The following is a 13305-nucleotide window of genomic DNA, read 5'->3' on the forward strand; positions in this document are numbered from 1 at the left end:
GCTAGAAGGAACAAGGCAGCAGCGAGAGGGAAACTCGTGTTCACCCCTCCCCGGCATCACCCCGGGGCTCTCCTGGGCCCCGCCAGCTCCTCGTAGGCCTCCTGCAGCTCGATGAAGCGCTGCTCGGCCTCCTCGGCGCGGTGCCGGTTGTGGTCCGGGTGCCAAAGCTTCACCAGCTCCCGGTAGCTCCGGTGCACGGCCTCCATGGAGGAGCCTGGTGGGAGACCCAGGACCTGCGGGCAAGAGGGGGCTGTGGGGACCCTGACACCCTCCCGGGGCCGCACGTGTACCTCCAGCAGCTGGAGGGGACCCCAGAAAGGGGGTTTGCCCCCCCCTTAAGGCATGGGAGCCACCGAACCCCATGGACCCCCAGCTCAGCATCCCTCCTCCGCCCGGGTACCCAGCGCCGCATCCTGCACCTCATATGCCCTCCGCTGCCGCTCGCTCGGTTCAACGCCGGCGCCGCATCCCCGGGAGCCGCCGGCGAACCCCAAGACCTCAGCCAGGAGCCGGCCGGCGCGGAGGGGCAGGAGCAGGAGCTCGGTGACCGCACGGGACAGCGCCAGCACCGCGCCGAGCCCGCGGCAGGCGAGCGGCGCGGCGAAGGCCACAAGCGCTAGCCCCAGGCGGTAGAGCCGGGCGGGCAGCCGGGGCCGCGGCGCCCCGCGGTGTCTGTAGCGCCGGTGCCGCTGGGCGGCGATGGCAGCAGCCAGGCTGATGGGCAGCACCGCCAGCACCCGGCCCTGGAACAGGAGGGAGGCGGCGAAGGCTGCGGCCACCGTGCGGGGCGCCTCCGATGTCTGGTCCCCCACCGAGGCCACCAGCTGCACCCCGAGCCCCACGGCCAGGGGCTGCGCGACCAGCGCCGGTACCCCCGGCAGCCCCAGCGCCGCCGCCAGCCCGAAGTACATCCCCACCAGCACCTGCCCCACCAGGCGCAGAGCACTGAGCGCCGGTACCGGCCCGCTGCGGGCTATGGGAGCCCCGTTGGCGGTGGCCACCCAGCCCGGGAGGTGCCACACGTCCCAGAGCCACCCGGCGCCGAAGCCTCCCAGTGTGAGCATCCAGAGCAGTGCGTGGCTGTCCCGGCCCAGGTAGAGGTGATGCAGCCCCAGCGGCCCCCCCAGCGCCCACAGCCCATAAGCCACCAGCAGCCGCTTGGCCATGGCGTGTGTCACCGCCGCCCCGCGGGGCACCAGCACGGCCGCAGCATCTGGCACCCTGCGGGGTGGATGGTGCCATCAGGGACCCCCGGGTCATGCTGTGTCCCCCCTGCCAGACCCCTCTAATGGGGTCCTACATGTTCATTCAGGACCAGTGCAGACCAGTACGGCTCCCATGTGCCCACCCAGGGCTGGCGCATCCCCACAGAACACCCCGTGGGCCCACCCAGGACCCCATGAGCCCACCCAGGACCCCACGAGCCCACCCAGGGCTAGTGCATCCCCACACAGCACCCACTGGGCCCGCCCAGGACCCCATGAACCCGCCCAGGACAACATGAACCCACTCAGCACCCCAGGAACCCACCCAGGACCCCATAAACCCACCCAGGACCCCATGAGCCCACGCAGGACCCCTTGAGCCCCCCTTGATCCACATCCCGACCCACCTCTCCCCATGGAGCTCCTGTGGCGCCGCCCTCCCCACCAGACTTTGCCCCACACACCACCGGGCAAAGGGCACCAGCAGCGGCAGTGGTGCTGGGACAGAGGGTGGGGGGCAGCTCCACAGCAGCCCCACAGCCTCCCCCGGGGGCACCGACTGCGGCATGGACGTGAGGCCCTCCCCGCGCAGCCCCTGTTTGCTCAGCGCCGCCGTGTTTGCCGGGATTAACCGGCTGCAGCCGCCAATTTGGGCTCATCCATTATTAACGGCCCCGCAGCCGCCCTGCGCCGGGGGGGGCTGAACCCCCCACAGGCTCAGCATCTCCACAGTGATGCAGCCGATGGGCTTTGGGGTGCGTCACCCCACTCACCGCTGTGCCGGGGCTGGAGGGGGACCCCCAGCATCCCCCTGGCCAAAGCACTGGGGGGGGTGAGAGGCAGGATGCTGGTGGCAATAGGGGGATGCTGGGGGGTTGCTGTGAGCAATGGGGGGATGCTGTGAACAGTAGGGGATGCTGGGGGGCAACGGGGGGATGCTGTTAACAATGGGGGATGCTGTGGGCAATAAGGGATGCTGTGAGCAATGGGGGGCAATGGGGGGATGCTGTGAGCAATGGGGGGGATGCTGGGGGGCAATGGGGGGATGCTGTGAGCAATGGGGGGATGCTGGGGGGCAATAAGGGGATACTGTGAGCAGTGGGGGGATGCTGTCGGCCCCCCCGCCCCGCTGCCCGTCAGGACGCTCTGACAGCGCCCCTCCCGCGCCGCCCGCCCCGCCTGGCTGCCTCCCTGACAGCGGGTCCCAGCGGCCCCGGCCCACGCTCCACTGCCTGGCGCGGGGGGGCTCAGCCCCATCACCCTCAATAGCGGACCCTCCCCATGGTTGGGCGGGCTCCGCAGTCCCCAGGACCCCCCCGGACTCCCGCGCTGGGGGGGGAGCTCGGTCTGTGCCTCCTGGTTCAGCACAGGATGGGGGGGGGATGTCTCACATCCTCCTCGATTCCTTTAAATAGCCCGAATTCCAAATGTCAGATTCGCCTCCGGCACTGGAGGGGGGGGGCAGGATGGAGCCCCCAGAGCGGCCGCAGCTCCCGTGTGCCCCCAGCCGTGTGTGCACGGGAGCCCTGGGGGGGCTCGGGGTGCCCCAGCCCTGGAGGGCGAGGGGGGGGCTCCGTGTGCTGGTGTCATTGGTGCCATTGATCAGCCGCGGCCGCCAGCGCTGGTGGCATCGATCCCCGGAGTGTCCCTGTGAGCTGAAGCATCTGTCACCGCGCGGGGACACGGGGACCGGGCTGGGGGCACGCCAGGGGCATGCCAGGGACACATCAAAGGCCATGACCAGGGCCTCATCATGCCATTTCCTCACATGTCCCAGTTCATGTGGTTCCTTCTACGCGTGTGTGCCGTGATGCACATCCATATCTCAATTCCCCTGTATCCCCATACACATGTGCCCCGATGCACATCCACCTCGTGCTGCACACGCGTGTCCCGCTGCACGCACATGTCGCGATGCACACGCATGTCCCGATAGACACCCGTGCCCCCCCCGCAGCACATCCCCACACGCGTGTGCAGGCGCGGCCGCCCCGTTCACAGGCTGCCGGCGCTGGTTGAAGGCTTCCGGCACCTCCCGCATGTCGCTGCCTTGTCACTTGGCTGGTAATTAATGCCAGCGCCGGGGCCGGGGTCCCCCCGGGCTCGTCCATCACTGCCAGCCCCGGCTGCGCCGCGGCCCCGGTCCCCCCGCGCTGCTCTGAGGGGGATTTGCTATGTATTAGCTGCTGATGCACATTAATACATTAAGGATGTCAGCGGTGCAGCCCAGCTAATTGTCTGATTTAAATGTCTATTTGTCAGTGCCCGGCTCAGGTGGGCATGAGCCGAATCCCCAATGAGCCTCCGGCCCCATAGCGCGGGGGCAGCACCGCATAGGGGGTGCACAGCCCCGGGGTGCCGCGGTGAGGGGCAGGGGGCAAACGGCCCCCCCTGCGCCCCGGCCACCGCTTTAATTGCCGCCCAGGCGGGATGGATTTCTCTGCCTGACATCTCCTGCATCCGTAATAAATGCCACTTGTCCAGAGAATTAATCCGGGCCGGGCCGCAGCCATCCATCCATCCAGGCAGCGCCGGCACGGACAGCCCCGCCGCACGGCCCCCGCCAGCGCGGGGGGGGCACGGCACATCAATCCCCCCCTTGGGAATTCCCCCTTCCCAAGGGATGCCCCTCCCTCCCGGAGCCCGTGATGGGCTGAGACCTTGCAGCACCACAGCAGTGGCAGAGTAACACCGTGTATGTGTGTTCCCTCCCAATGTGGGGCAGCCTCCAGCAGTTTCTGTGGGGCTGAGGCTCAGCCCCATCCCGGGGGGCGGGGAGGGGGGACGGGCACAGAGAACGCGGATGTGACCCCTCCAGCACCACTCAGCACAGAAGCTGCAGCTTTATTGTCGCCGCTCAAGGACAATTTGCATCCAACCTGGGTGGCTTTATTGCCACCAGGGCCTGGATGGAGCGTGCGGCCGCATCCAGCCATCCATATCCATCGGCATGAGGCTCCCTCTGCCACCCCGTGGGAAGGGAAGCGCTTGTGGGAGCCGTGGGGAGAGGAAGGATGATGTCCCCTGGGTGCCAGGGACCATGCACCGGCCACTATGGGCCATGCACGGAGCAGCACCGGCGCTGGATGTGACCCTGCGGGGGCCGCACGGCCGTTGCACAAGCCGGTGGGTCCTCGGGGGCCGCGGAGGCAGATGGTGACCGTGGCTGCACCGGAGCCGCCATCCCCGAGCCGGGTGATGCATTTATTCATGCTCCGCTCCGCCGGCTCGCTCCGGGCTCTGCGGCGCGGGATGTGTCCGTCCCCATTTGGGTGACCGCAGCATCGCCCCGTGCCCAGCGGGAGCAGCCGGAGGAGCAAACCGAGACTCGGTGCGGCCGCAGGGCCCCCACGACGGGGCCGAGCACCCAGCAGCACCGGGGCACCAGAGCCAGGATCCGGCGCTGCCCCCCCCCACGCCACCCATTCCCTGCTCTCTGCGCCACCGCCTTCACCCCGAGCCTCGGTTCGCCCCATTGCCGCAGGGCTGGGGGCAGCCGGGCCCCCGGTGTCCCCAAATACCCCCTCTCACCCGCTCCCACCACCCCCTGGTCCCTGGTAATTAGCGGCGGGGCTTCCCCTCGCGGCTAATTAACGCGCTGATGCTGCTCGTTAACGTCAGGCGGTGGCGGTGGGACTCGGGGGGCTCCCGGGGTCACTGGGGGCTCCCGCAGGGGCGAGCGGGGGAGCGGCTTCAGCCGCTTGATTTGTTGCACAAACATCGGCGGGATCGCATCGATCCCCCGCAGAACGGGGCCATAAATCCCGCCAATAGCCCCTGATCGATCGGCGGCCGCTGGAGCCGCCGGCCGGCCGGGAGAAGCACCGGGATGAATCCCACACATGGAGCATGCACGGGCACGCACACGCATGCACTGAGCATGGACATGCATAGAGCATGCACAGGCAGAAACACACATGCGCTGAGCATGCACACACACACACAGAGCACACACGCAGCACATACACACATGCACCAAGCATGCATATGCATGTGCACAGAGGCACTGAGCATGCACATGCATAGAGCATGCACAGGCATAAACACGCATGCACTGAGCATGCACACAAAAGGCACACAGGCATGCACACGCCTGCACTAAGCATGCACACACCTGCACGCACCTGCGCTAAGCATGCACACACCTGCACATACCTGCGCTAAGCATGCACACACCTGCACACACCTGCGCTAAGCATGTACATGCCTGCACTGAGCACGCACACGCCTGCACACACATACATATGCACATACATTCCCCCCGCACCCCCAGCTCCAGCCTCCCGGTGGTACCGGAGGCACTGGAGCATCGCCGGGGCTCTGTCCTCATCCCGGTAAGGGACCGAGCGCCCCGACAGAGCCCCCCCCCGGCCAGGGGGGCTCCCAAAAACGGGCCCACGGGGGTGCGTGGGGGAGTGCGCTGTGCACCTCCAGCCCCCCACCCCCCCCGCACCCCCTTTTGCACACTCCCTCCCCCCGGCCCCCCCCCGCGCTCCCGTCCCTCCCCCAGCCCCCTCCCCGCCCCCGCCGTGCCCGGTGCCGTCGAGCGGGGCGGGCGGAGCGGGGCTGCGGGCGCGGCGCGCTGCGGGCGGCGGCCCCGGCACGTGGCTCCCGGCGCCGCGGGCGGCAGGTACCGGAGGGCACCGGCGGTGGCGGGGGGAGGGCATACGGGAGCGGGGGAGACTCCGCTGTGGGCCCGGGGCCGCGAGTCCCCGGGGACCAAGAGTGGGGCGAGGGGGGGGCTCCGGGCGAACCGCTCCGGGCGGCGCTGCCTGTCCCCGTCCCTCAGCCCGTCCCCGCCGGTGCGCACCGGGAGAGCGGGGCCGCTCCGGTCTGCTGCCGGGGGAAGGGGTCCCGCTCCCGGGGGAAGGAGGCTGCTCCCGGGCAACTTGGCGAGAAGTTGCCCCGCGCGTCGCGGCGGCTCCATCCCGGCTCCGGTCTCGGTTCCTTCCCGGCTCCATTCCGGTCTCCGCTCCTTCCCGGCTCCTTCTCGGCTCCGGTCTCCGCTCCTTCCCGGCAGTATCCCGGCTCCGGTCTCGGCTCCTTCCTGACAGTATCCCGGCTCCGGTCTCGGCTCCTTCGCGGCAGTATCCCGGCTCTGGTCCTGGCTCCATCCCGGCTCGGTCCCGGCTCTGGTTACATCACCAGCTCCTCCACCGGCTCCGGTCCTGGCTGCTGCGGGAGCTCCGGTCTCGACTCCATCCTCAGCTCCGGTCTCAGCCCCTTCCCCAGCTCCGCTCCCGGTTCCATCACCGGCTCTGCTCTCGTCCCCTTCACCAGCGCAAGTCCTGCTTCCATCCGCGGCTCCACTCCCGCTCCTGGTCCCATTCCTGTCCCTGGCACCAGCCCTGCTGCTGTCGCCGTCCCTGTCCCTGTTCCCATCCCCACCTCCAGCCCCGCTGCCATCCCCAGCCTGGCTGCTCTTCCCAACCCCATCCCCGCTGCTGTGACCATCCCTATCCTCATCCCTATCCCTATCCATATCCCCATCCTCATCCCTGTCCCCACCGGGACGTGAGGCTCTCGGTGGGCGGCTGGGTGCCGTCCATCCCCCCGGCAGCACCATCACACCCAAGGGCGACGAGGACCTGCTGGCGCTGGCGGCGTCGCGGCTGAGCCGGCGGAAGCGGGTGGCCGGGGCGGCCGTCGGCGTGGCCATGGTGCTGGTGCTGCTGGTGGCCATCCCGCTGCTGGTGCACAGCTCCAAGGCGGCCGCGCACTATGAGATGCTGGGCAGCTGCCGCATGGTCTGTGACCCCTACCCCGGCCCCGAGCTGCCCGCGGCCTCCCCGCCGCCCTTCCTGCCCGGTGCTAAGGGCGAGCCAGGCCGCAAGGGTCGTGCCGGCGTACGGGGACCCCCGGGACCCCCGGGACCACGGGGGCCACCGGGTGAACCGGGCCGGCCGGGGCCACCGGGGCCACCGGGGCCAGGTCCCGGGGGGTACATCCCCTCCTTCTACAGCCCCAAGATCGCCTTCTACGCGGGGCTGCGGAAGCCCCATGAGGGCTACGAGGTGCTGCGCTTCGACGACGTGGTCACCAACGTGGGCAACTACTACGAGCCCTCGAGCGGGAAGTTCACCTGCCCCCTGCCCGGCATCTACTTCTTCACCTACCACGTCCTCATGCGCGGCGGCGACGGCACCAGCATGTGGGCTGACCTCATGAAAAACGGGCAGGTACAGGCTGGGACCAGTGCCGGTGCCACCACCGCGGCTGCAGCTCCTCCTGGTATCCCCCATCCTGCTCCCTGCCACCCGGTCCCTTGCCCTGTTCCAGCCCGGCTCCAGGTGTCTCTGTCCTGCTCCTCCAGCCCCACTCCTCCCATCCCAATTCCCCCCATCCCAGTTTTCCCCATCCCGGTTTCCCCCATCCCAGTTCCTCCCACCAGCTTCACCTATCGCGCTTTTCCCATCTTGTTTACTCCCATCCAGCTTTTCCCATTGTTTACCCTTAAATCTCTGTCGCTCCATCCTGGTTCCCCTCATTCCTGACCCCCCCATCCCAGCTCCACCCATCATGATCCCCCCCCATCTCCAATTCCCCCCACCCCGCACATTCCATTTCCACCATCCAATTCCCCGAGCCTAATTCCCATCCTCTCCTTCCCATGCCTCTTCCTCCATCCCATTTCCCCCCACACCCCCAGCAGCCCCATTCCCATCTCTCCCCTATCCCATTCCCGCTCTGGGCCATGGAGGGGGGTGACAGGGGGAGCACCCACCCATCCCTGGGGACACGAAACCCCCATTCCCGGGGCTCCTGCTGCAGGGTCGGGGGGGGGAACATGTTCTCCCGGGAGAACCGGGCTCGGGGGGAGGTGGGGGGGGCCTGGCTGTGCCCCCTCCCGGCCGTCCCTTTGTTCACGGTGGCGCAGCTCACACCCCGGACACTTCCCTTTTATTATGGGAGGAACAAGGATGGATCCGGCGGGATCAATGGCGGCTCCATCACCCCCCCTCCGGGGCACCCCCGGTCCCGGGGCTCCCCGGTCACCAGTTGAACACTGACAGCAAGACCCAGCTCTGGCTGCATGCGGGGGGGCCGGGGAGGGCTCTGTCCCTGTCCCCTCCCAAAGCAGGTTGGGAGTGGGGGGAGGACACCGGATCCATCCCTCGGCTCTGCGGCACCGGGGCAGAGCGTGACCTTGAGCGGGGGCTGAGCGGGGTGGGGGGGTCCTGGGCACAGCGTGACGCAGAAGTGGGGGCTCTGATGACCGTGTGTCCCCCCCCCAGGTCCGGGCCAGCGCCATCGCGCAGGACGCAGACCAGAACTACGACTACGCCAGTAACAGCGTCATCCTGCACTTGGACGTGGGGGACGAGGTCTTCGTCAAGCTGGACGGGGGCAAAGTGCACGGCGGCAACACCAACAAGTACAGCACCTTCTCCGGGTTCATCATCTACCCCGACTGACCCCTCCGGGTCCTCCCCAAAACCCACCCCCATCAGTGCTCCGTGTCCCCCTCCCCGCATGCAGCACCCCAAGGGTGGCATCGGGGTGTCCCGGTGCTGTCCCCATCCCTGCAGCTGATCGTGGGGCGTCATGACCCCCCCAATAAAACACTCGGGGTTTGGATGTGCAGCGGCTGCCGCCACCTCCGCCGGGGGGGGACGTGGAGGGGACCTTTGGGGACACGACCCCCGGGAGGAGGTTGAGCCGCTGTGACGAGCTCCACGCCGCTGGGGGGGACCCTTCGTTGCCACCTTCCCCATCAATCCCCCGGAACGCAGGGACAGCGACAGCCCCCCCAGCCGGGGACACGCTGCTGATCCACCCCCACCCCGTGCCCGAACCCCGCGTCTCCATCCCTGTCCCCGCACGGCCATGGGCCGGTGCTGCCACCGCCCGGCCGGCGCACGCAGGACACGGCTCCCGCCGGGTAGGACCGGGGGTAGGGGGGGACCCCGGGAAGTGTTGGCGGGGCTGGGGCTTCACAGCACCGGATACCCCACACCGGGGGGCGGCAGGACCCGGGTTATCATCGGCGCAACCGCATCGACCCGCGGTGGGTCAGGGGCTGCTGCCGGGTGAGGGCTCCTCTTCCGGCCCCCCCCCCCCCCCCCCGACACACCCCGGTCCCTGTTCTCGCTCCTGTCCCGCTTCACCGTGAGCGGGGCCCCTGTTTATAAACACCGCCACGGCCAATGACTCTCCCCGTGGCCAAGCGCTGACCAATCAGCGGCGGCACCGCGCGCAGGCACCCATCTGAGATTGGTCGAGCGTCCCGTCCTCTCAGCGATAGGCTGATATCAGCCTATCAGCTCCCGGGAAGGAGAGGAGAGGGGGAGTAGAGCGCCGTGATGGGGGATTGTGGGACAGCGCCGCCTGGTGGTCCCGCACCCCCCCTGCACCTCCAGCGTAACTCGGTCCCTCCGCGCCACAGCCTTTATTTGCCGGGGGGGGGCAGCCCCAGCGCCCCCCGGACCCCGCGACCCCTGTGGGGGGGCACTCGGTAAACGTTAAATAGAGCCAAGGGGCGGGAGGGGTGGAATAAATAGAGATGAATAAGGGAGGACACAAGGCACCGGATGCATCACACCGCGGGGGGGGGCGATGAAGCCCTCCCCGAACCCCCCATCACTGCCCCGGCTCTGCTCGCTCTCTGTGTGACTCTGTCACTACCTGCTGCAAGGGAGAAGGGAGAGTCAGCACCCAGATGGGTTCGACACCCCCAGCAGGGTTCCCCTCCCTCCAGAGAGGGGGACTCCCCTCAGTGCAGGGACAGGGACCCCCCCATCAGACAGGGCCCCCCCACCTTCCCGTCCCGTGTCTCGATGGTTTTGATGAGCACCATCCTCCGAGCCGGGCTCTGCGCAGGCTCCAGCACTGGGGGACACAGAGGCTATGAGCCCCCCCGTGTGACCCCCCCCCGGGCAGGGGCACAGGGACCCGCCTGCACCCCCATGGGGGAAAAGGACCCTCAAGGACGCAGTGGGGGACCCCGAGCCCCGCTCACCTGAGCTCCTCATGCTGAAGGAGATGGGGGGGTGCGGGGGGACGGTGATCCTGGAGGGGGGAAAAAGGGGGTGAGGGGGTTGTGGGGTGTCACTGGTCACCACTGAGTGACCCCATCACGGGCGGGCGGGGGGGCAGCAGCAGCAGCAGCTCCCCCATCCTCACCCCATCCCTTGGCCTTGCCGTTATCTCCAGGCTCCCCTGGGACGGGAGCTGCTTGTTCTCTGTGGATCCGCCTCCTTCCCAAGGAGATCCCATAGGAAGCCAGCGGGGGGGGCCCTCACCGGCTCTCCTCGCCCTCCAGCAGCTTGCGGTATGTGGCGATCTCGATGTCCAGAGCCATCTTGACATTGAGCAGGTCCTGGTACTCGCGCAGGTGCCGCGCCATCTCCTCCTTGAGCTGCCGCAGCTCCTGCTCCAGCCGCTCCACCGCGTCCCGGTAACTCCCGATCTCCTCCCCGAACTCAGCCTCCAGCTCCCGCATCTGCCGCTGCAGCGCCTCGTTCTGTGCGGGATGACGATGTTCTGCAGGGCTGGGACCTGGTCCCCCCCCCCCCCAAGTGTCCCCCCCACCCCGGGTCTCACCATGCTCTTCAGCCCATCCACCTCGCTGGTGAGGCTCTGGATCTGCCGCCGCGACTCGTTCATCTCCTGCTTGGCCAAGCGCAGCGCCTCCTGGTTGCGGTTGGCCGCGTCCGAGAGGTCGGCGAACTGCAGCACCCACAAGAGGGGGCGTCAGCGCTATTGGGGTGCCCCAACCCCCTCCTCAGAGCCCCCCCTAAGCCCCGGGTACCTTGGACTTGTACCACTCCTCAGCCTCCTGCAGGTTCCTCACGGCGATGCTCTCGTACTGGGTGCGGATCTCCCGCAGTGCCGCCGTCAGCTCCGGTTTGCAGAGCTCCACCGGTGGCGCCGGGCTTGGGGCGCTCACCTCCAGGTCTCGCAGCTCCTGGGTGGGCACAAGGCGGGTCACGACATGTCACGACACAGCTCACGGACCCGACCCGTGTCCCCCATCCCAGCCCGTGTCCCCATCGCACCTCCTCATGCAGCTTCCTGAGGAAGCCGATCTCGTCCAGCAGCAGCTCCACCTTCCGCTCCAGCTCCAGACGGGACAAGGTGGCATCATCCACGTCCTGCAGGCACAGCCAGGATGAGCTGTGGGGCACCACAGAGGGCACGGCCCCCCCCCCCCCGACATCCCCTGGCCCCCCGTGGGTCCACATGGTGCATGGCCGGGGCCTTCACATGCATGAGCAGCCTGGGGGTGCGTGGCATGGAGGGCACAGGGGAATGGGCACTGCATGAGCCCACTCACCTTGCGGAACAGCACCAGGCTCTTCTCCGCGTCTTCCCGCTTCTGGGTCTCATCTTCCAGCCTGGGGACAGCAGGAGGAGGGGAACTGGGTGAGGACCCTCCTGCAGTCCCCTCTCTGCTGGCGCGTGGGGATGGAGGAGCAAGAGGAGCCCCCCAAACTTGAGCCAGGGCAGGACCCCCACTGGGGGGGGGACCCCAGTGGGCCCTGTCACAGAGCCAAGACCCCACTGCAGCCCCCCAGGACCCCTCCCTGGGCCATGCTCCTCCCCGGGGGGGTCCAGGCCTGCCCTGGGCCCATCTCCCCCCTCAGTGCTTGTCCCTGTCCACTCCTAGTGCCCCTTCCCCGTGCCCCACCCTTTGGAGTGCCCGAGCTCCCAGCCCCTCCCAGTCCCCCCGGTGCTTTCTCCAGCCTCTGCCGGGCGCATCCCTGGCCCCTCCCCGGTTTACGGCCGGTCCCCCCCCAGCGCACCCTGGTACATGCGGTGCTCCTCTCCCTGCGGCCTCCGGTGCATCCCTATCCGACTGCATGCCGCAGGGCACCTGGGGGTTATCTCCCCATGTCTTCTCCAGCACATCCCGGTACATCACCTGGTCCCCGTCCCAGTGCATCCCTCATCTCAGTGCATCCCTCATCCCAGTGCATCCCCTGGTCCCCGTCCCGGTGAATCCCTCATCCCGGCGCATCCCTCATCCCGGTGCATCCCCGGCCCCGCCGCCCACCCACCGCTGCCGCAGGGCCGCCAGGTCGGCGGCCAACCCGTCTCTCTCGGCCTGGAGTCGGTCCCGGTCCCGGCCGAGGAGCTGCAGCCGCTCCCGCAGCCCCCGCAGCTCCCCCTGCACCAGCCCGGCCGTGCGCGGTGCGGCGGCGGCGGCGGCGCGGCCCAGCGCGGCTCGAAGGGCCCCGTTCTGCCGCTCCAGCGCCCGCACCCGCTCCAGGAAAGCGGCGAAACGATCGTTCAGGGCTGCCAACTCCTGCCGCTCCGCGCCCCGCGCCGCCGCCGCCGCCGCCGCCAGCAACCCCGGGGCCGCGCTGAGGGGCGGTGGCGCCCCGAAGGAGCGGTGCGGGGGGGGGACGCGGCCGCCGCGGCTCATGGTGGTACCGGGAGGACGGCGGTTGCCGGTACCGGCTGTTTATAGCGGGCGGCGGCTCCGCCCCGTCGGGGGGACCCGGGGGTGCGAGGGGAGGGGTCTTCCGGCCGGGGCCTGCGGGTGTCTCCTCAGGGGGCGGGATGGGGCACGCAGAGGGGCCCGGCAGCAGCGGGAGCGGTGGGACCCCGATCCATTGGGATGGAGGGAGGGGGTCCCCCTTCCAGGACACAACAGCGGGGGTGGGGGACCCCGTGGGGTGAAGCCCCCGGCTTGGGGCTGCTGCGGCTCAGCGGGGTCCCATCCTGTGCTATGGAGCAGGTCCTGCCGGCCCAGAACCCGAGGAGGGGAGACCTGACCTGTCCCCCCCCTGCTGAAGGGGCAGCCATGACTCGGCTCTTCAGGAGCTGCCATGTGCAGGGGATGATGGATCTGCCCCCCCCCCCCCCCCCGGGCAGCAGTTACAGGAAGGGGTCAATGCCCTGCCCAGCACCGCACGGGGGAGCAGCCAGTCACCACGTACAGCACAGGGCACCTGCACTGGGCTGGATCCTGGCCACGCTCCAGGATACAGAGCTGGGGGGTCCCTGGCCCAGAGCAGGGGGAGATCCAGGGGTCTGCACCCCACCGGGTAGCCCACTCTGTGACAGTGACAATAGCACGGAGAGGGGGACATGAACCCCTCCAGTGCAGGCAGCCTGGCAGGGCACAGCCAGCCCATGGCACAGGACCCAGCCA

General features: G+C 69.0%; 3 protein-coding genes across 4 annotated transcripts; 1 reads left to right on the forward strand and 2 right to left on the reverse strand.

Moving 5' to 3' along the window:
• Positions 1-23: 23 nt before the first annotated feature.
• On the reverse strand, positions 24-1675 carry DNAJC22 (DnaJ heat shock protein family (Hsp40) member C22). Its single transcript, XM_030510399.1, has 3 exons — positions 1613-1675; positions 420-1221; positions 24-233 (listed from the first exon to the last, which is right to left on the reverse strand). Exons 2-3 carry the CDS (start codon positions 1164-1166, stop codon positions 57-59), a joined length of 924 nt encoding a protein of 307 aa, XP_030366259.1. The 5' UTR covers positions 1167-1221; positions 1613-1675; the 3' UTR covers positions 24-56.
• Positions 1676-6850: 5175 nt separating this feature from the next.
• On the forward strand, positions 6851-8774 carry C1QL4 (complement C1q like 4). The gene is made up of 2 exons (XM_030510401.1): positions 6851-7384; positions 8441-8774. The coding sequence occupies exons 1-2, from the start codon at positions 6863-6865 to the stop codon at positions 8618-8620; spliced, it is 702 nt and encodes a 233-aa protein (XP_030366261.1). The 5' UTR covers positions 6851-6862; the 3' UTR covers positions 8621-8774.
• An 805-nt stretch (positions 8775-9579) lies between these two features.
• Positions 9580-12640, reverse strand: PRPH (peripherin). Of its 2 annotated transcripts, none has more exons than XM_030510397.1 (9): positions 12206-12640; positions 11482-11542; positions 11204-11299; positions 10957-11112; positions 10749-10874; positions 10448-10668; positions 10165-10214; positions 9964-10034; positions 9580-9833 (listed from the first exon to the last, which is right to left on the reverse strand). In XM_030510397.1, the coding sequence occupies exons 1-9, from the start codon at positions 12571-12573 to the stop codon at positions 9786-9788; spliced, it is 1197 nt and encodes a 398-aa protein (XP_030366257.1). In that variant the 5' UTR covers positions 12574-12640; the 3' UTR covers positions 9580-9785. The 2 variants fall into 2 exon arrangements, with proteins under 2 accessions (XP_030366257.1, XP_030366258.1); XM_030510398.1 differs by having other exon boundaries at positions 9580-9830; positions 12206-12595.
• Between the last annotated feature and the right edge of the window lie 665 nt (positions 12641-13305).

Source organism: Strigops habroptila, chromosome 23 (assembly GCF_004027225.2).
Source record: "Strigops habroptila isolate Jane chromosome 23, bStrHab1.2.pri, whole genome shotgun sequence".
Taxonomy (NCBI): Eukaryota; Metazoa; Chordata; class Aves; order Psittaciformes; family Psittacidae; genus Strigops; species Strigops habroptila.